General features: G+C 34.3%; 2 protein-coding genes across 7 annotated transcripts in view; one reads left to right on the top strand and one right to left on the bottom strand.

Moving 5' to 3' along the window:
* The first annotated feature begins 1306 nt into the window (after positions 1 to 1306).
* Positions 1307 to 8199, top strand: LOC113708632 (protein ALTERED PHOSPHATE STARVATION RESPONSE 1). 4 transcript variants are annotated; one of them, XM_072065250.1, is made up of 6 exons: positions 1307 to 2048; positions 2361 to 3253; positions 4348 to 4532; positions 5272 to 5369; positions 6088 to 6418; positions 7485 to 8199. In XM_072065250.1, exons 2-6 carry the CDS (start codon positions 2461 to 2463, stop codon positions 7932 to 7934), a joined length of 1857 nt encoding a protein of 618 aa, XP_071921351.1. In that variant the 5' UTR covers positions 1307 to 2048; positions 2361 to 2460; the 3' UTR covers positions 7935 to 8199. The 4 variants fall into 4 exon arrangements, with proteins under 4 accessions (XP_071921351.1, XP_027086965.1, XP_027086964.1 ...); XM_027231164.2 differs by having other exon boundaries at positions 5272 to 5495; positions 6088 to 6303; positions 7485 to 7623; XM_027231163.2 differs by having other exon boundaries at positions 1311 to 1909; positions 5272 to 5495.
* Positions 8141 to 21581, bottom strand: part of LOC113708630 (ABC transporter C family member 12-like) — a 33051-nt gene continuing 19610 nt past the window's right edge. For 2 of the 3 annotated variants that reach the window (XM_072065248.1, XM_072065249.1), the window contains 11 exons: positions 20974 to 21174; positions 20737 to 20835; positions 20502 to 20654; positions 19545 to 19924; positions 18407 to 18587; positions 17592 to 17915; positions 11810 to 12566; positions 10760 to 10881; positions 9724 to 9969; positions 9182 to 9605; positions 8141 to 8572 (listed from right to left, as the gene is read on the bottom strand). In XM_072065248.1, coding sequence (XP_071921349.1) covers positions 8475 to 8572; positions 9182 to 9605; positions 9724 to 9969; positions 10760 to 10881; positions 11810 to 12566; positions 17592 to 17915; positions 18407 to 18587; positions 19545 to 19924; positions 20502 to 20654; positions 20737 to 20835; positions 20974 to 21174 — 2985 coding nt within the window. In that variant the 3' untranslated portion in view covers positions 8141 to 8474. The remainder of the gene's footprint in view (positions 8573 to 9181; positions 9606 to 9723; positions 9970 to 10759; positions 10882 to 11809; positions 12567 to 17591; positions 17916 to 18406; positions 18588 to 19544; positions 19925 to 20501; positions 20655 to 20736; positions 20836 to 20973; positions 21175 to 21581) is intronic. The other variant, XR_011821176.1, reaches the window with a different exon arrangement.

Raw genomic sequence — 21581 nt, 5'->3', positions numbered from 1 at the left:
CCGTTCAAGACTTTTGCATTTGACAAACTTAAATCCACAGGAAACCTCAAAAGCCGGCAACTCTTGAGGTTCCTGAGGAGACTTATCAACTACCCAAACCCCCCCAACTCATCGATGTGGGATAACTAGCCTAAGCAAGCGAGCTGCTACTAAGTCCTAAAGAGGGCTCACTCAATCCGGACAGCCAGTTGTCTTTTTTTCAAAGCCGTTGAAGACTTTTGCATTTGACAAACCTAAATCCACAGGAAACCTCAAAAGTCGGCAACTCTTGAGGTTTCTGAGGAGACTTATCAACTACTCAAACCCCTCCCCCAACTCATCGATGTGGGATAACTAACCTAACCAGGCGAGCTGCTACTAAGTCCTAAAGAGGGCTCACTCAACCCGGACAGCCAGTTGTCTTTTTTTCAAAGCCGTTGAAGACTTTTGCATTTGACAAACCTAAATCCACAGGAAACCTCAAAAGCCGGCAACTCTTGAGGTGAGACTACGAGCTAATATCTCAGATTATCCCATTCTAGTACGCTAGTACTAGTGTACTGCTACTTTGTTGTGCCAGGTTAGCATTATGGGTGGCAATCGGGTCGGGTTCGGGTTGTCGGGTCGGGTTGAGACTTAAGTATAACAAAGAACCTGTTGACCCGAACCCGACCCCCCAACCCTGAAACGGGTCAGGGTACCTAACACGAACCCGAAAATTTCGGGTTGGCGGGTCGACCCGAAATGACCCGAAACTTAATTTTAATTTATTAATTTATCACTGTAATTTCTAATAAAATCAATTTTTCACAAAATTAATTACATCATCAAGTAATAAATTTTTAAATAAATAATTTCAAACCAAATCTAAAATAAATTAAACACCATAAAAGTGTTTTATCTCAAACCAAATATAAAATAAATTAAAACAGTATAAAAGTAAAAAATAACATAATATATTATTTGTCCAAATATAATAATTTTAACTTCACACAAGTTAAATAAATTCATTTAGAATTAAGTAATTAATGCCTTTGGAAAAAAATGATTTAGTTTAGTTAGATAAAATAATTTTTATGTTTATTAAATTAGTTTTAATTTATAAACGGGTCACATCAGGTCATATCAGGTCACCACAGGTTGACCCGAAAGTGACATGTTTTCTTTTCGGATTCATCGGATTCGACCCGATTCTGACCCGAACTCTCGAAACCTCAACCCAAATCTATTAATTTCGTATTAGGTTCGTGTCATATTTTTGAATTGTGTCAGAAATTGCCACCCCTAGTTAGCACGCACCCTGCCCATCTTGGAGCCTTGGATGCTTCTCATGATCTCGAGTTTCGTGCTCGCTTTCCACTTTTCGGAAGCCTTTTTTCCTCTGCGTTGTTCTCCTCCAATGAATGCTCTCTCTCCTTCATGTGAACTATGAAGACTAGACTGTCTCTAAAATCTCTTCAGCCAGAATCTTCTTTCTCTTTCGACAAAGAAAAAAAAGAATCTTCTTTCTCTGCTTTTATACCTTTTCATTTCTCTTTCGCCTTTTTATTTTAACGTTTTCAAATCCTTGACTAGTTAGTCATTTTACTTGTAGCACTTTGCTGCTGTTCTCCATACCTCTGACAACTTTTCTGTCAGTACTCCCCGTTGTTTTCTTGTCTTCTATCAGGCCTGCAAAAATATATTAAAAAAAGTCACTTTTTTTTTTGTTGATTTGTTGTTTCATTTTCAAGAAATACAGGGAATTTAGGACTCCCTTTGAACTGTTCTTTTATTTTCCAAGTAAATTTTTTTTAAAGTAGAAATGGCAATGCAGGTTCATATATGCTGTGGATCTGGAGTGTAAAGGGATTTCAAGAAATAGGAGTTTCTGGGTTGGAGGCATTGCCACGATTTTTATTTTGTTAGCTAACTGACACCCTTTTTTAAGGTAACTTTGACAGCTTTATCTTTGGTTTGTGAGCTGACATAGTTTTACAGGGTACATGATGGAAAGAATACATGCAATCTGTTTTGTCTTCTTCCTGGTTGCAGAATCTTGATCATCTATCAAAGTGTTTTAGAAAGCTGTAAGTGTAGTTTAGGGCGAGTCTTCCATGACTTTAATTTGTTACAATTGATTTGAATTATCACTTCTTTTGGTGCTCTGAAATTCTTAGAAATTGAGGTAACAAAATGCACAAACAGCTTCGAAACATGTTTCCTGCAGCTTTATTTGGTTTGCAGATGACATGCTTCTAATCATTTCATTCTTCAATTGAAACTTGTTAAGGAGTTCAATGTATAACATTGAGGCAAAACTGCATTGGCAAGGTTAATTCTGTAGAATGATTACGATTTTCAGCTTGATACTAAAAGTTTCCGCTTCATTTTCTCTGCAGATTCCTAAAAATTTTGACCAGCATTTGGTAATTTGGGGGCTTTATAGGGTACTGGTTTGAGTTATAGCTGGGTAAACTTGGACTTGTCAACGTTGAAGGAATGGGTTGTGTTGTATCAAGCATTGATAAAGAAGAAAGGGTGAGAATTTGCAAGGAGAGGAAGAGAATATTGAAACGGTTGTTGGTATTGAGGAAACAGTATGCTGATTCCCAATTAGAATATTTAAGGGCATTGAGAAATACTGGAGTGACCCTTCGCCAATTCACTGAGTCAGAGTCATTGGAAATTGAGGATGGTGCTTTGGGTCATGCACTGCCACCCTCACCTCCCCCCCCTTTGCCGCCTTCCCCTCCTCCCCCACCGTCTTTTAGCCCTGATTTGAGAAACTCTCATAACAATCACCACATGAAGACTTCTGAAGAGGAAATCATAGACATTGATGAGGACAATAGTCACACTCCACCACCTCCAGTTCTGAGTACGTCGTGGGAATACTGGGACCCTTTTGGTTCAACATCACCAAACTGTCAACAGAAGAGTAAGATAGAGGAGGAGCAAATTGAGGAGGAGAACTGGGCAGAGGCGAATACTGAGTTTGAGGAAGAAGATCAGGTGGATGTAGTTGCTGTAAATAATACTGTTGATATTACTCCTGTCAAGAAACAAACTGCCAGTGTTGTTGACGAAAATTCTTCAGTGATGAGCTGGCACACCAAGGATACTGCAGACTTGTCCATGGTAATCTGGAGAAGAAAAAAGACTTTGAGTGGTATTATTAGGGATATAGATGATTATTTTGTGAAAGCATCGGCTGGTGGGAAGGATGTAGCTGTTTTCCTGGACTTCAACGTGGCTGACTCTCCTCTCTACCAGAGTATTAATGAAAACAAGAGTAATTCCTCTCCTTTAGTGACCATCATACATACATTTGTTTTTGTCCCTTTGTACTGATACTAAATTTTCGAAGATTAAACTGTGTCAGAGTAATCCCTGTGGGTCTTCGCTGCTCATTGGTCTTGTGCTTGCAATTGCCTATCATCTAAGCAAATACAAACTCTGACATATAGTGTTTATTACGTCTTTTGGTACATATGCTTTGGAGCCTTTACTTGGCCTTCTGAAGTGAAATAAATGGGTATTGTTCGATTCGCTTTCTCTGAAACATAGCATCTATTGTACTTCTTTGACACATTATGTAGTCTCTCATATATATTGCACTGTTGATGATTCACCTAATATAATGGACTTATTTTCGTCCTTTTTGCATCTTATTTTGAGAAGGAACTTTCGGGGACACTCAGAGTGCATCGTAAATCTTAAAAAAGTTCTCTAAGTAATACCAAATCTTAAATGCTTAAAAAATTGGTTGATTTCTTTCTGAAATTCTTTGAGAGTTAGTCCTTATTACTAGTGAATATAAAATTATAGACATACATCTCCCTTCTGAGCTTATATTATTTATCTCTAAATTTTTGTTACAAGTGGGTATACACACACATGTATATATATATATAGTATATATATATATATATATATGTATGTATGTATGTAGTAGTTGTTTCTCTGTATTTTAATTTTCACATTAGGGGAAACTCTGGCAGAGGTTTTAGATGTAACATCATAATCTGGTCTTTATCTGGAAGAAATTTTTTTATCATTTGATAATGAAATTACATTGGAAATCAAAGCACCATTGGAAGTCTGGAAGAGTAACTAAAAATAAATTCAGAGACGATATAAAAGTGGTTGAAGATAGGCTGGTTGCCTCCTGTCACATCAGGACACTAGGTTATCCATCTTGATCTCTCTCAACATTTTCTTCATGGCGAAAATTGTTGCTGATCAGAGTTAAGTTCTTTATTCACACACTTAAAGTCACATCCCTGTAGTTAAGTCCTGATCTGACTATTCTTGTTAGACTTGTGATTGAGGGAGTTTCTTTCAATGTAGACTTCTTCTGAGTAATTGCTGCTTTATTATGTACAGGGAAGAGAAGCAACTCCGCAAAGGTCTTTAATGCATTGACATGGAGTTGGTCCTCAAAGTCACTTCAGTCTACTAGGGATGCTGGAGATACCTGCGGCCCTAGTGACCCCTGCAAGCCTGGAGCTCATTGTGTTACTCTTGCCAAACTTTATGATGCAGAACGGAAGCTCCACCGGGAAGTAAAGGTAATTCCTATGTTTTAATTAAACTGAACAGCATCTCTGCGTCAACTACAAAAAACACTGATTGTTTGAGCTTTGTTTCATGGGTTCTACATGGAAATGCAAGTTTGTTTTCCTGTTAATCTTTTGTTTCCTTGTACTGATTTTCATTTTGGATTTTCCTCTGTTGACTGTTAAGTGGTGGGGGAAATGTTGCACTTTAACAGCTTGACAGTGATACTTGATGTTGCTATGAGCAGAATTAGGCATATTGTTTTGGAGGCTTGGTGATATTATCAGAATACTCACATGTGGCTTCTGGTACTTTTGTATGATATAGAGCCTAAGAAAATATTTGCATGTAATGCTTTTATTGTGAAAAAGAAAAATAATAAGGGCCACATATTTGTTTTCTCTATTTAGCTAAATGTGAATCTTGTGCTTTCCTATAGACTTTTCTTTTTAGTTTTGAAACTTGTCTGGAAGTATTTTTGCAATCTGTAATGCACAGACTGTTGAAGTTGCTCATTTAGTTTGAAGATTGTTATTTGGTTGAACATGGTTTAGTACTTAAATGGCAGGATGTTATTGTTAGAATGCAACTTTACTCTGATACCTATTAACTACGTTGTTAAGGAATAAGCTGGAATTGTTATAAAGATTAAACATTGTACTTTGCTTTCTGTATGGACATTATTTTGCTATATACTTCTGTGCTTTTTGGGAAGGTCTTGGTGCTACCTTTATCACACAAACATTGTAGGAAGAAGAGCTTACCAAGTTGGAACATGAAAGGAAATCATTGATGCTGCAAAAGCTAGAGGAAGAAGATCATGACTGGTCAAAGACAGACAAAGCTCGGTCAGTGGTTGAAAGTTTGCAGTCTGATATTTTATCTCTGCAACAATCAAATAGTTCGACTTGCTCAACCATATTAAAGCTCATAGATGAGGAGCTGCATCCTCAGCTGATTGTATTAATTTCTGGGTAAAGCTCAAGCAACCAAGTGCTTTCTACTTTAGAGATTTTTGGTTTTATATAATCTTCCAGGAATCCAGACATTTCTAAACTCTAGGGTAAGATGGAAAATTATCTTCATTCCATGATTAATTGTGCCATACCTTGAAGTTGAGACTGCTTAAGTAAAGAATTCTTTCCCGTTTAGTGGTAGCGGAAAACATTTCCAGGATTGTGTTCTTAGTCAGATTTATATAGATTAGTTAAATTCTTCAGAGAGCTGATAAGAGCATACCAGTTTCCTGGTAGAGAGGAATTCTTAAGCCATTGTTTGGGAGAAAGTAGGAAAAAAATTCTTTTGGAATACATTATTATATCTCAATGAAGTACTGGATCATCTTGCTTATTAAAACTGCTTCCCATTGTCATGAGAACTATAATGCTTTAGGAATAATGTAGTCCTTGTCAAGGGAAACTTGCCTCAAGTTGGGCAATGAGTGGAAGCTACCTTAGCAAGTCACATCAAAAGGCCATTGGCCCAACAGATTACTATTCATGTTCACTTATGATTGCTCATTCGAATCTTTCTAAATCTAATTTGCTTGAGATCTTTCTCTCTCAGGCTGATGTGCATGTGGCGAAGGATGTACGAGTGTCATCAAGTGCAGAACCATATCGCTCAGCAGCTGAATCATCTTGTGAATCAGCAGAATATGGAACCTACTAGTGAATACGATCGGCAGGCTGCAGCCCAGCTTAAAACTGAAGTTAATTCCTGGTATAACAGCTTGTGCAAACTTGTCAAATCTCAGAGAGAATATGTGAGTGCCCTCTGCAGGTGGGTTCAACTCACCAACTGCCTTGTAGACAATGGTCAGGGTAGTGTTAGCTCATCTGCAGTGTGTACACTTTCTAAGCAATGGCTCGTTGCACTTGACAAGCTACCGGATAAGGTTGCCTTTTATTTCTACTTTTGGTTCGGCTTAGAAAGTCATTTTACTTTTTTACCCTTTGCCCATCTTTCTTTTTCTTTCTTTATCACTTTGGTGTTGGTTGGAGGGGTCTTCATAATTCCTTCTGCCTAAATAGATGAGGGCTCAATGTAGTGTGATGAATTGATGCTGTGATTCTCTGTATGCAGTGCATCAATTAACTTTTTCTTGCAAGAAGTACAGAGAAAATATTTAGAATGCATGATTAGAATAATTGGATCTTCTTTTAATTCTTGTGAGGTATTTATACTTGAAAGTTCCTGCTGGAAAAAGGGCTCGAGACAAATTTATTGAAAACTTTCTATAATGTGTAAAAAAAAAAAAAGAAAAAAAAGAAAATAGACTGGAGGATGGAGGATGGTTCTAGGCTTGTATTATCCATTTTGCTTGACTTATAGGTTAACTTACCACATGCGAATGTAATTTTGTGATCACATTAGCATATTAAAAGATGCCTTTTTCTGGTCCATAGCCTTCATAACTGATTTCATTTGCTTTTGTGAGAAATACAGTTGAAATTGGGAGAAATTTGCTAGGCATAATATCCTTAAGTTTGTGGATGTCAATTTATCTGTGGATTAGCAGAGTAGGAAATTGGTAACATAGAGGTTGACAGTGTTCAAGAAAATAGTGACAGCAATGTGTTGATTGTCTGGTAGAATTTTGCGATTGTCAACCTAAAGTAAAGCTGTGTTTTTTTTGGTGACAAATTTGTTTCCATTTGGTTATAAAGATTGGTGCTGTCACTTTGAATTATATGATAATTTCAACTTTTCCATGATTTTCATGATGATTGCCTTCTGCAATTATTTTTGGAAAGGAGACGGGAGTAACAATAATTTGTTTGGTTTATCAGCGTCTTCTGTTTTAATGATTTTTGCTTCATATTCCATTTAGCAAACAGATAATGCTTTCCATTGTACATGGTTTTGTCATCATAAAAACATAGTCTTGGAGATTCAACATATTGAATTATCTTGTGGATGTTTTTAACACTAGATAAATGGACACTGGTTTTTTGATGCAGAGGGCTCTGGAGGCCATTAACAGCCTTTTATCAGCTGTCCGCTCCATAGTTTTGCAACAGGAAGAAGAAGTGAACCTGTATAAGAGATCTGATAAGCTTGAGAGGAGGCTAGAACGTGAGCTGAACTTGCTATCTGAAATGGAGATGAAGTTTGAGGGTAGCTTCACGAATGAAGAGATGCAGACTGTTCTGGGCCCAAAGCATCCTTTTTCAGTCAAGCGAGCTAAAATTGAGGTATTGAAGAAACGTGTGGATGATGAGAAGTCTAAGTATATAAACTCTATTCAAAACACGCGAGCCATGATATTGAACAACTTACAAACAAGCCTCCCTAATGTGTTTCAAGCGTTAATGGCATTCTCAAATTCATACACTGAAAGCTTTGACATGGTGCTTAGCTATGGAAGACAAGCAGAAAATGACGAAGCTTTTCCAAATCCTGCATGTTAAAACTTAGTGAAATTGTAAAGTTCTTGGCAGTGTTTCAGATTGAGAGTGCTTCAGGATGGAAGAGTATTTATATGTAAATTCAGTTTCAAAGAAAGCTCTATGGGACTATAAACATGGAGAAATGCAACACAAGGAACATCGTCTCTGGTTAGACAAGCTTGGTTGCGAAGCTCCAGAATTATTCAACAATTCCATGTAGAAACCAGTAGAGCAAAATGAACAGTTTTTTCTCAATGTAGACAAAATGTGGGTTCTATTTGATACAGAGCTCCTGAATTTACCCCAAAACAAAAAAAAGAAAAAAGAAAGAAAGAGCAGAGCTCTTGATGGTTGGCTTCTAAAGCTAGATGGGTGCTGGTGTTTGATCTCTATTCTCAACTATGACAAACACACAGGTAGCAATTGCATAAGGAAACTGCTTAGTAAGTGGTTAAATATTCAGTATTCACCAGAACTGTTTACCCTTTTCTTGACTATGCAATTTTGGCACCTCTTTTGTGCCAATCCCATCTCAATATGCAAATTCCAGAACTATGGTCTCTACATTTCAACTTGGTCCCAATTTGCAGATGTGGCTTCAAAAGCATTCTCAAAATGCTGAATTCCATTACGTGCCAACCTGCTCATTACAGCAAGTGCTAGACCAAAAAAAAAAAAACCACAGAAATAATTAGCAGTAGCATACATAATCAAGTTCTCTTTTGTTCTTTTTGAGATAGTATAAATAGATCGCTTTTCCTCTCCACCGAGAGGATATCATGTGCAGCATTAAAGGTGATTGGATATTAGTAATTAACACAGATAGGAGAATCAGGCCTAAAGATTTGTAACCACAGATGTGCATGTGATGAATGGAATCATAAGGTCACTATTTTCTGTATGAAGATTATTCAGCTGTACAGAACATTTTTTGAGTAGCCAAAATCAAGAGGCAGAAAAATATTCAATGGTTGAAAAAGCAATCTATGACCTAGAAATGGTTAAAACATAATAATCCAACTCCGTAAGCTGCCATAACTAATGAGGTTGGCCTCTGAAGTTCAGGCAAATTTAGCGTACTGAATAGTAAGTGAAGATTAGAATGTCTCGTAATGGAGGAAAAAACTAAAAAGAAACACTTCTTCTGCAAGCATGTGCTTTGACAACACATCAAGGACATCAGTTTTTCCTCGCGCATAGCCCAAAATTTGTGGGTATGGACGATTTGAGCTATTGAAGTAGAGGAGACAGGAAAATTGAGACATTACCTTCTATAACTCTGTAGAGGGCAGACCACCATCTATCTCTAGGAACTGCATAATTATTTAGTGTCTCTTCAATTTGTTCGTCATGCTTCCCTTCCAAGACTCCTTGCAGAGTTACAATTGCATCCCTAGTTTCATGTACAATGTTGTTTGACTCATCAAATTCTGCTACCCGGAGATCCTTCAAAGCGGAAACAAGATTAATAGCAACAGCATGTTTGGCTGCAGCTGTCCAGTGGGAAGATACCAGCCAATTCCCCTGTCCGATAATGTGCCTGGACTCTCTTTTCAATTTGTTCTCTTGTTCATCTCTCAGTACTAAGCTGCGTAAGTACTCAGCATTTGCAGCTCCAGTGCTTTGAACCATCTTTGAGAAAGCACTTCCTTCATTGAGAAGCAGCTTCTCAGGTGCATCATATTCCACTACCTGCAAATGGATTCTTTAAGTCCCTCATGGCAACTACAGAAAGTATGCACCCTTGACTGAAGTTGGTTGTATTTAAACCATACAAAATCAGTTGGAATATATCTGATCCTTGGTATACCTGACCAGCATCAAGCACCAGGATCCCGTCACTGTCAATGATAGTATTTAGCCTGTGAGCAATAATGAGCATTGTGCATGACTTAAATTCTTCTCGAATAGTTTTCTGGATTATCGCATCAGTTCTAACATCAACAGCTGCAGTTGCTTCATCAAGGACGAGAATCTTTGATCTCCGAAGTAGTGATCGAGCAAGACTGAGTAACTGCCTCTGTCCAACACTGAAGTTCTCGCCTCCTTCTGAAACCTAAATTCAACCCCAATACATATAAGTTTCCATTTAACTTGCATGCAGCATGAACTATGTAGAAGAACTTGGAAGTCTGCATACACAATGTGTTATCTATTGGCTCCCTTGCATGCAAATTACCCGAAAATCTTGTCGGGTATCAACGTGAAACAAAAGCTGATTTTTTTTCCCCGAAAACTATTTGATTAGATTCTACCTGTTAAAGAAAAAATTCCAGCATACTTTAAAGGACATTGAACTCATTTCTTTTTCTTTTTCTTTTTCCCTCTCTCTCTCTCTCTCTCTCTCTCTCTCTCTCTCTCCTGTCAGGAAGTTGAATCATTAGAGTATTGGTTATTCTAACGCAGGAGTATCCAAGAATCTGGATCTCTCGAGTGCAAGTAGAGATAAAATTTAAGCAGCAGTTCAATTCTGGGGACTAGTGAAAACAGATCTTTAGCTTCTGAATCAAATTGTTTAAAGAAGTACTGAATTCACTATGTACGTGTTATAGCATACATGGGCAAATGAGGAACAAATGGTACTTCTGTGACAAAGTTTAAGTTGAAAGCATAAAAGGGCAAGACAATGCCAATGGAAGATGCAGTCTTTGAAGTTGAAGCGAAATTAGTGGTCAACTACATCAACCATAGAGCTTGTACTGATCAAAAACTGGATACTAAGCCAATGATTGAAGAAAGGAAGATGAGGACCATTACCATTCTGTTTATCAATGCATGGGAAGACCAAAATAGTTATTATCTCCAGTAACATGTATGATATTGGAATAACAGTATTCAATGTGTACCTCAGCATCCAGACCAAACACACTTTTCCGAATGACATCCTTTAGGTGTGCCCGCTCTAATGCCTCCCAGAGATCAAGATCACTGTGTTCATTGAAGGGATCAAGATTAAATCGCACAGTTCCTGGACAAACAATGAACTGTGATTCAAAATCTTTAAAAACTTGACTGAAATTAAATAGTCTAAAGAATACTTGAATGCAAAAGTGGAATCTAAGTCCAAAGATTTTAGATTTACTAAAACTGAAGAAAGAGCTAAACATAACTTCACTGTCAAGGATTTACGTATATATGTTCTCATACGCATGCATGCATTTTAGCCAAACTTCATTGCAGCAGTGGGCCAAAGTTAATGCAATGTTTTTTGAGTGAGAACTCAGCAGCAGGCATTTAAGAGAATCTTCAAAGAAGGGAATCTTTGAAGAAGGCATATGTAAATAAAACTGAGTATGAGACAGACCTCATAGGACATGTATACATCTAAGTGGAAAATCAGTTTCTCATATTTATATGTTGAAGTAAGAAGAATTTCAGGTTTAATAGGCTTGGCCTAATCAAGGCATCATTTGAAATCAAAATGGCTGTTTTTTGAAACCCCACTAACCTAAAGCAACATCTACACAAGCAGGGCAAGAGTATTCAGTTGTGCTTGGCTGCATAGATTGCAGTTATGCATGTGAACTTTACTACCATAAGCAGAGATATGCAGAATCTTATTTTCTTATGATGCATAAACATGTTCTTGGGATGGAAAAGTATCATCAAGAATAAAATAATGAGAACACATTATGAAAATCTCTGCATAGCTCTCACCCCAATCTAACATTCTAATACCAACAATCCACATCCCAGTCCCCAGTCCCCAGTCAATAAGAATAAATGAACAATCACAATCCTTCTTTTTACCAGAGCTTCAAAAAAATATAACCTTTTATTTACAGAGAGACCTTCAATTGCGAAGACTATTGAATTAACTAAAATCATTTGACAGAATAGAAGAAACACAAGATCTCAAAAGAAAGCAAGAGACTAGGTAACGTAGTAGGTTTTACCAGAGAAAAGAACTGGTGATTGTGGTATAATGCTAAGAACTCTACGTAGGTCGGTCAATCCAAACTTCAAAATGTCACAACCATCAATCAAGATTCTCCCTCTTTCAAGTTCTACAATCCGGAATAAAGCATTGAGCATGCTGGATTTTCCTGCACCAGTTCTTCCAACTATGCCGACCTTCTGAGTTGGGGAGATTGTGAAAGACAAGCCACGTAGGACAGCAGGGAGCCCAGGCCTGTAGCGGAGGACAACATCTTCAAATTTGATTAGTCCTGCTGAAGGCCATCCAGGTGGAGGCCGATTGCTTTCGATAATATCCGGAGCCTCAGCTGGTAAATCAATATATGTTCCCACACGCTCAACAGCATTCAAACTATTTTCAGCCCTACTTGCTTGTCTTAAAACAGTACCCAACAAATTTGTAATGTTTAAAGAATAACTAAGCAGCAGACCCATTGTAGATGCAAATGCAAGCTGGTTTTCTGCTCTTCCGTTCTGCAATACTGCAAAGGTTGCTGTCAACCAGATCATAATACCTCCAAGGCTTTCCAGCCTTATGGTGAGCCAGCGATTGGAACTTATATTCACAAGAGTGAACCTGAGATTATTGTCCATAATTTTTCCACTGATGTTTGCCAACCGGTCATATGCTTTATATGCACGAATGGTTGATAAACCATTTAAAGCTTCTCCAAACTGTGCATACACAGGAGACCTGGTAATGGAATCTAGACGTTTCACTTCCCGAGACGTACTCTGTGGAACATCAGACATCATTTGTAAAGGTTCTAAAAACATAGTACTGGGAGAAGGTAATAGCAGAAAATAGTAGAGATACAAGGTGATACATGTTTTTGAGCGAAGAATGATATAACTACTTGCCAGATTGTGGACATGTGGATTGGTTTTACACATTTGCAAAATCATAGATACCATAAAACAAAAGTGAAATACTAAATTTTATGAGGACTTCAGTTCTGAACATAGTCCTCATGTGCAAATGCAATAAAAGTGGTGCAGACAATTATCATTACTATATAAAAAGTATGAATGTTGGTATTGGGTAGTGCAAGTGTAAGCACTTTTTTATTTTAGTTTTTGTTATTCCTAAATTACCCTCATGTCTTTTAATTAGAATTATTGCATTTTAATGTGATATTAATTAAAAGAAATAAAACACTCCAATTGATTACATTTTAATGGTATTGGTAATTATAATTAAAAATTCCTCATTAAAAACTATTTACTTACCCTTGGACTCCATCTCCTATTATTGTACGTATCAAAATTTCTTAATTGAAGCATGAAAAATTTCTCATTAGTCATTAGTTGAGATTATTAAAAAAATCAAATTCAAAAAATAGATACTCTCTAGAAATGGAGAAACATACAATGACAAGAAAACCCTTATTCATCTGTATATCTTCACACAAATATCACAAGTAAATTTTACAATTATGCACTTTTACCAATATGAAGAATTTTTCATGTTGCACCCAATGAAATTTCAATATATAAAAAATAATGACACCTTTATAACTGAAATAGCAATATTAAACTAGAAAAAAGAAATCTAAAATAGCACCATACAAACTACTATTATCATTAATAGCAACTGATCAAAACAAGAAAAACTGAAATAAAATTGAAAACTATTTATAAAATGACATAAAGTAAATAGCAAATGAATTAAAAAGCTAGAATACAATTCAAATAATACCAAAGACAACATCCAAATCACTGATATCCAGGGGAAGACAAACATTATTGTTATTAACAATAATATAGTAATGCTTCATTTGTTTTGGTTTGAGCAAACCAAATCCATCCATCAAGTCAGAAACCATCTCCAATGATAAAATAAGGATTATAATAAGAGTAGATATAAAATGAAGAATGATAAAATGAAAATGATATCCAAATTGTTTTTGGTGATATCCAAAATACCCTTATTTTTCTAATGATTACATATATTTATTGTATTGCAATATTAGTGAATAATGGAAGCGATTATCAAATGAAAACCTTTAAAATGAAGTAAATTCCATTTATGGTGACAATTGTAATTAGACACATTTAGGGGGCGTTTGGTAAAAGGGTATCGGAATGAATGAATGGAATAAACTTCATAGTTGGTGTTTGGTTTACTGGAATGGGAATTGAAATCTTGGAATGATTTCTAAAAACTTGGCATCCCCCCATTCCTTAGTAAAAGGGTGGGTTTTGTCCAAAACCCAAGTGTGATTCCAAAATCTTTACCGATTACATAATATTTAGTATAATTAATATTTATACATATTATATATATTAGAAATATTATAATATATAAATAATTATAATATATTATTATAATATTAGTATATTATATAAATATATATTATAATTATTTAGTTAAATATAATTATATTTATATAATATATATTATAAATTTATTAATATTATATAATAATATATCTATAATATATATGTATATTTATAAATGCATATTATATGTGCATATAATTATAATATAAACATGTATATAATATTAATAAATTATATAATGATAATTATATTTATTATTTTAAATATAATAATATATAATAATTACTATATCTAATATTAATATGCATTATATTTATATAAAATATTAGTACAATTAATATTTATATATTATATATTTATAATTATATATTTATATTATAACATTTGTATAATTATAATTAATTATATATAATATTTAATTTAATTAGTTACAAACTAATAATGATGATATTATTATATTATATAATTATAGATTATAATTATTTAGTTAAATATAATTATACTTATATAATATATATTATAAGTTTATTAATATTATATAATATTCTATTTATAATATATATGTATATTTATAAATGTATATTATATGTGCATATAATTATAATATACACATGTATGTAATATTAATAAGTTATATAATTATAATTATTATTTTAAATATAATAATATATAATAATAACTATATTTAATATGTAATATATATTATATTTATATAAAATATTTGTATAATTAATATTTGTATATATATTATATAATTATATTTATATTATGACATTTGTATATTTATATTTAATTATATATAATATTTAATTTAATTAGTTACAAACTTATAATAATGATATTATTAGTTATATGTATTATATAATGTACATTAATTTATGTAATATAATTAATATTATCAATTATACTAATAATTATACATGTTTACTAATAGAAATTATTAATTAGTTAGACTAAATTTACTAATATATTTATACTAATATATTTAATTAGTGAAAATTTCTTATATCTCATTTACAAAGAGCCAATAACTATCATTTACGATGTGGTTTATAATATATTTATTATATTCCATTCCGAAAGAGTCGACGAACCAAACATCAACTATAGTAATGATACACATTCCAGGTACTTGAACCAAACAAATATATTGGAATGAATGACCTCATTCCAAACCCAGGATATTCGATTCCGAATCCAAATCCGATTCCGATGTATGAACCAAACGCCACCTTAATGCATTCCAATAATTGATAATAATGGTAGCGGTTATGGATTAAAAGTTGGCAATTAAAAACTAAAACACTGCAATATACAAAAAATTAATATTAAAATTATTAATTAGCCACAATTCTCATTCCAATTTCATGATCATCAAAAAAATCAATATTAAAACCAAAAATATTGTCCTCATATTAAAAATGTAGACTTGTTGCTCTTGCTTCGCATTGGATTGTGCAAAAAACATGAATAAAAGAAAAGGAAAATAGAAAAACTCCAACTATCTCTATCTATAAAATTTCAATTGTTAGAATATATAAGCCAGAAAAACTTTACGTGGTGGATCATTTATACTCCATTATTGACAAAATAGAATTAACATAATACAAAGAATTTAAATTACATGTGTGTTTATTTTTCTATCTTAATTATATTCTTCGTTTATAAAAAATTGTGATGATTGTTGTTTATATGTAATAGAGTCATGAATATACAATAATTTTGGTAACACATGATATTATCAATATTTGATATATTAGAGTTCAAGCTATAAATCAAAAAGTGTTTCATTCATGATTTCAAATTCAATCCTAAGGAATATGTCAACTACATTAGAATGTTTTGTGTCTCTTTTTATTTAATAAAATTTTTAAAAGTAACTAGCTTAAAAAAATAAATAACATAAAAATACTATATTATGATATTGACAATCAAAATTTCATAAAAAATTTTTAGTATCTGAAAAATAATATATTTTAAGATAGTACAATTACGTGCTTTCACGTGCAAAGCACGTGATCTATTACTAGCAAGACTAAAATGGACAATAAAATTGATAAAAATGGATGAATAACCAGATTCAAAATGCAATAAATCACAGAAGTGTAGTCAAATTCTATCATCTGTGCGATGCAGTTGGACAGGAGTGACAAAGTATACAAAATTAAACTTATATGAAGGAACACATTTCTTAAGGAGACACAGAAATACTTGTCAATTTTTATCACCAAAGCATCTCAGAAAAATATAGTTATCCCAAATCTCAAGGCAACTTTTCAGCACTGGATGTATAAGCTCAACGGCCTTTTATTCAGTTCCCTGTAGCTTCTGGAATTCCTCTTTGCCATTTCAAGAATGCAACTGAACATGTCCTTTTGTTTCCTAAGATATTATCGGCCAGATAGTTGTAGGGATCAAGCAATTATGTCTTTTATCTGGTTAAGAAATGGCAATGGGACACCATATAATACTAAGATCTGGTTTCAGCCTCAATGAAGTTGAGGTCCCTGATATACCTTGTTCAGCATCCTTAAGTTTCCAATATCTATAAAATTAAGTACTTTGATATTTGAAAATGGATAAATAGAAGAAGCAAAACCATATTCACAACATGAGGCTTCGGCAAGATATATCATTCAACAGCTTCTTTAATTCATTATTATTATTATTATTATGATGTATCTTATGCCTTTATATCTGCCAATTCTGAACATTTCTTAGCAAAGTATACCTCAAAATGCTTGCACATCAAAGGTTTCAAAATGAATCTGACAGTTCTAGTAACTGCTTAGTGTGACAGAGGAGCTTGAATTACAGGAAGGTTTGACTGAGTAAATGTTTTGTTTGCTCACAATTTTCCAAATGTTGGTGCAAGTTCTATAATCTGGTGAGTATACCCTGTGACATTAAATATCCTCTTTACCACATAACTTTCTCAATAAGATGTAGTGGTTTTCTTTGTCTGGCATATATAGGATTCTTGCTGCCAGCAGTTCATATTAATGACAGTTTCAAGAGCTATTTCTTAAACTAATTCTTGAAAATCTGAAAATTAGTTGAACCTAGTTTGAGATACTCTCCGAATATATCATAGCCTCTAAACTAACTTTAACTCCAAGTATATTAATATCATAAATTCTTATGAACCTTCTCAACTTGTTTATCCTTAACGATATTGCAAATTTAGTTTGAAGTTTTTCTTAATTGTTATCATAAGTTTTTAATGGTCCCTGGACATTCCACATTAAATTTGGCTAGGGCCAATATAGTGTATGAGATTCTGAATACCATTGATAACTTGTTATTAAAAGTTTTGGATAGTCTATCTTTAGTTGACTCCTGAAAATGTTGTTCGGAAGATCGAGATGTTCTATGCAGCAAGACAATTGACCTAGGTCAACAAGAACACAGCACGGAAGAAAGCATATAGACCTATGAGAAAATAGCATACATACAAAGGGATAGAGAAACACCAACCTGATAATACAAGTAGGCTGCATAAAATACAATCAGAAGTGGCATGATGGCCCAGAGGGATACAGTGCTTACAACACCAATGAGCACAAACGTTGACAGAAGCTGCCATAGTTGATTAAGAAACATATTTACAAAATTGGCAACATTACGATCGATATCGCCAATGTCCTTCGAGAATCTGTTTATAATTCGTCCGGTTGGATTAGTGTGGAAGAAAACCATTGGAGCCTTAAGTATTGAATGTAACATAGAATCATGGAGTCTTTTAGCTGCATTGAGACTTGATTTTATCAACCAAAATGAGTTTGCCAATGCCACCAGCACCTGCATTTAGTAATAACAGAATAAGCCTCTGTTGTAATTTCTGTGATGTTTCAAAGCCTTTGATGCATCCCAAAGACTCTGAAGCCACAAACAAACCAAACAGACAAATGATAAAAAGAGTGATCAAGGGGAAAAATAAGGAACAACATTGCAACTTTAAAATATTCCATTCCATCTTTCTTGGAAAGGAGAGTAAAAGGCACTTCATGTAGATAGGAAGTTACAGATTTGACACAGAGATATAAAACTATACATCAGTAGCCCCTTTAGCTAGTAGAGATTATTGCATTCAAATCACTACCAGAAAAGATGACCAAAACAATTAAAAAACCTTTTGGATGGTTGAAAGAACACTTCTCTACCATGTAAGAGAAACAAAAGAAACACATGGGTGTTAATATCATAAAGAAAAGCAGAAAGAACATCTGAAGGCTGATACTCTAATTCAAAAATGTGGTATGCATTAATTAACTAATCTACTCCATACATACCTGACCAGAAGATAAAAATGCATAAACCAGAACATAGAAACCCACTCCATAGTTCTTTGCAGCACTTTCCTTTGTCCACTTGCTTAACCATGTGCTACCTAGAACTCGAAGAACTTCAGTCAGCGTATAGCACATGAACAGCACCATGACAACCCATATGCCACCTAAAGCTTTTTCATACCTGTTTATTAAATAAAATGCCAACATAAAATTCACCGAAATGATCATGATTCCTAAAGCATCACTAGATCTCTGTGCAGAATTGAAATAAAGGAAGCTGAGTGGACCTATTCAAATGGCATAAATGCCACTGCAACAGGGGAACCAATTAAGGACAAATGGCTGTGTTTATTCTGTGAACTGGTATCCACACCTTAAAGTAAGATTTCTTCCTAACAGTTCTAAATTTATGTCTTAATTTGGTTCGGATCTTTCTAACAAGACACACGTATGAGTATTGTTTGCAGTCCTTTTACAGTAAAAAACATCTAATTCATTGATGGTGAACCGTGTATAGCATGTACATACATGTCTTTTAGTAGTACGAGTATATCAAACACATAAAACGTTCATGCAAAAACAACAGAAACTACCCTTTTAGTCTTGACCTAGAAGACTGGTAGAGAACTCACTGAAATTGCACAGGAATGTGTGCTTAATCTTCCTTTCTCACTCAACTTCTTTCTTGCCAGAGCTAATGTAAGAAAATATAATTCCCATAGATTTGCGGGTGTTGCTTACAGGATAAGGACATTATGCATCTTTGGTGTTGAAGTTATGCCCACCATGTTTAGTTGCTTTCCGTTCTTTTCTCATTGTTGTTGAGGTCGTTACTTTTGTTTCAATATAGGATGTACTTTCTAATCTTTTCTAAGAAAATTAGCATATTATATGAGGGCAGATGTATATTGTATATATAACTTGGCTTAAACTAGGCAGTTGCTTGACCTCTCAAAATGTGAGCACTGCACATTCATAGACATTTTACATTTTCTTTGGAGCTATTTTAATTAAAATTTTCAAAGAAATCCAATGTCATTAATGAATTAGTTTGAGATGATAAAGTGTTGAAAGAAACGAGAAAGTGCAATTTGAGATACTGGAAACCATGGACTTTAACCTAAGAGTTGTAAGGTACCTTGTTATGACTTTCCAGCTGACAATACCTGTCTCTCGCTCTTCTTGCTTGATTAGAACGGATTTACCTTCTTTCCTTTTACTCATTGAGTCTGTGTCCTTTTGCTGCTCATGCAGTATGCCAAAAGATTGTGAAGATTCACAGCTAGTAATTGTCACATCTCCATTTTCTTCAATGTGTTCTTCCATTTTTCCTGCATTCTCCATTAGCTTTTGGAAAAGCGTCCCATCTCTGGAAAGCTCCTCAAAGGTGCCCTGCTCTTTCACTGTACCTTCAGATATCAAAATAATTCTATCCACCTGTGGAAGAAAATGTAGCTGGTTTGTCACAAGCACCCTTGTTTTTCCTTGCAATTGCTCCTTAATACATTTGTTGAAAACCTGGAAATAGGCAATCTAGTCGATCAGATCAGGAAAATGTCTTGCTGCAAACACAAGTTTTTGATGGAAGATAACAGGGTAGTATACTGATGGTTGTAAATCCAAAAGATAACTATCATGTTGTCACGTCCAAATTTACTTGAGCTGCAAAATGCCATAGATATAATGCGTGCATAATTTCAGATTCTGTGAACATTTGAACCAAAATTTAGGAAGTTGTCTGTTCTGCATAGATATATATAGTTTATGGATCAACTAGTAATGCAATAATGATCTAATTTATGGAGAACTCAATTGATGTGAAAGGAAACTGATTAAATAAAAGAGTTTCCAATCCTCATAAGACCCAGATTTTAAGCAAGAAATTGCAGCTAAAGAACCTTGCTATTGGATAAGTCAGGTTCAAGGAGTAAAGTATAGGCATTAAATACAATATAAGTTTCTAGCTAAATGTAGTTGGATAAGAATGGAGAACAAGAATGACTGTAGACATTTCTTATACTGAAGCAGTCACACCATTTCGCCTTTTTTCTATTTTCTCTTCTAGCAGAATATACTTGCAGAAAATAAGAATCACCTGTCGTCCAACATGTGCATCTAGAGCACTCAAGGGGTCATCAAATATGTATACATCAGAGTTAGAGTACACAGCCCTTGCCATAGAGACTCTCTGCTTTTGTCCTCCACTGATATTAACTCCTCTTTCACCTATCTCTGTAAGGTCATGACCCTGAGAAGGCAATTAATTATCATGCTCTAAATGCAAGGTCAATGATGAAACTAAGTCAGCTACATGAACTGGGAGGCTTAACTGGAAGTGAATCAAGATCATGCTGCAATGCTGTAACATCTATAGCTTTCCAATATTGGGAAGGTTGAAAGCTAGACCCAAACAGTATGTTTTCTCGCACCTGCAAAATGATTTGAAGATGAATAATTTGAATCTCTACAACAAACTAGTAGAATGTTAAGCTTCTTAATAGTTGTTTTACTTAATATTTTTGGTAGAAATTGATAAATAAGTCTAATATGGGCATCCTGAGTCTTACTGTGGCATTGAATATCCAAGAAATTTGAGGAACATAAGCAACAGTTCCTCTAATGACAACATTTGTATCTCCTGAAGCAGGAAGTTCCCCAAGCATTGCTGATATTAGAGATGTCTTTCCTTCTCCAGTGCTGCCAACAACTGCTACAAGGCTGCCCACTGGTATATCCAGATTTATATTTGACAAGGTGGGCCTTTCAGCCTGTACAGGGAGTAATGAAACATGAAATTTAATAGAAGCAATTTTTTTTAGTTCAATAACATATTCAAAGTCTAAATTTATAATATTCTATCTCAAATAAAAGTTCAAGCAGACAGTATTTTAGTTGGATTTTTAAAGTACATTGCCAGCACATTCGTTTGCCTAAAGTAAAATTGAAAAATCAGTAACTTTTGAATTTGCATGATATAAACATGACATTTGCAGAGCAGCTCATTCGCTTCCCTTGTCCTCTAAAAACTAAATGCAGTAACTTAGGAAGAGTATTTGGCATTCAAAATAATTGATAATGCACTAGAAGAAAGACTAAGAGCAACACATAAGTAATAGTCACTAAGCTTTTGAGACTACCAACTATAAAGATTTGCTCGTCAATTAAATTTTAACCA

This window comes from Coffea arabica, chromosome 9c (genome assembly GCF_036785885.1).
Source record: "Coffea arabica cultivar ET-39 chromosome 9c, Coffea Arabica ET-39 HiFi, whole genome shotgun sequence".
In the NCBI taxonomy this organism is placed as follows: Eukaryota; Viridiplantae; Streptophyta; class Magnoliopsida; order Gentianales; family Rubiaceae; genus Coffea; species Coffea arabica.
Note: the sequence above shows the minus strand (reverse complement) of the source record. Positions and strands in the feature narration are given on the sequence as shown.

What these genes read in the sequence shown, in the direction of transcription:
- LOC113708632 (XM_027231163.2), top strand. Translation starts at nt 2,461, where the DNA reads ATGGGTTGTGTTGTATCAAGCATTGATAAAGAAGAAAGGGTGAGAATT. An exon ending in GAGTATTAATGAAAACAAGA is followed by an intron (nt 3,254 to 4,347) that starts GTAATTCCTCTC and finishes TATTATGTACAG; the next exon opens with GGAAGAGAAGCAACTCCGCA. An exon ending in AGCTCCACCGGGAAGTAAAG is followed by an intron (nt 4,533 to 5,271) that starts GTAATTCCTATG and finishes CAAACATTGTAG; the next exon opens with GAAGAAGAGCTTACCAAGTT.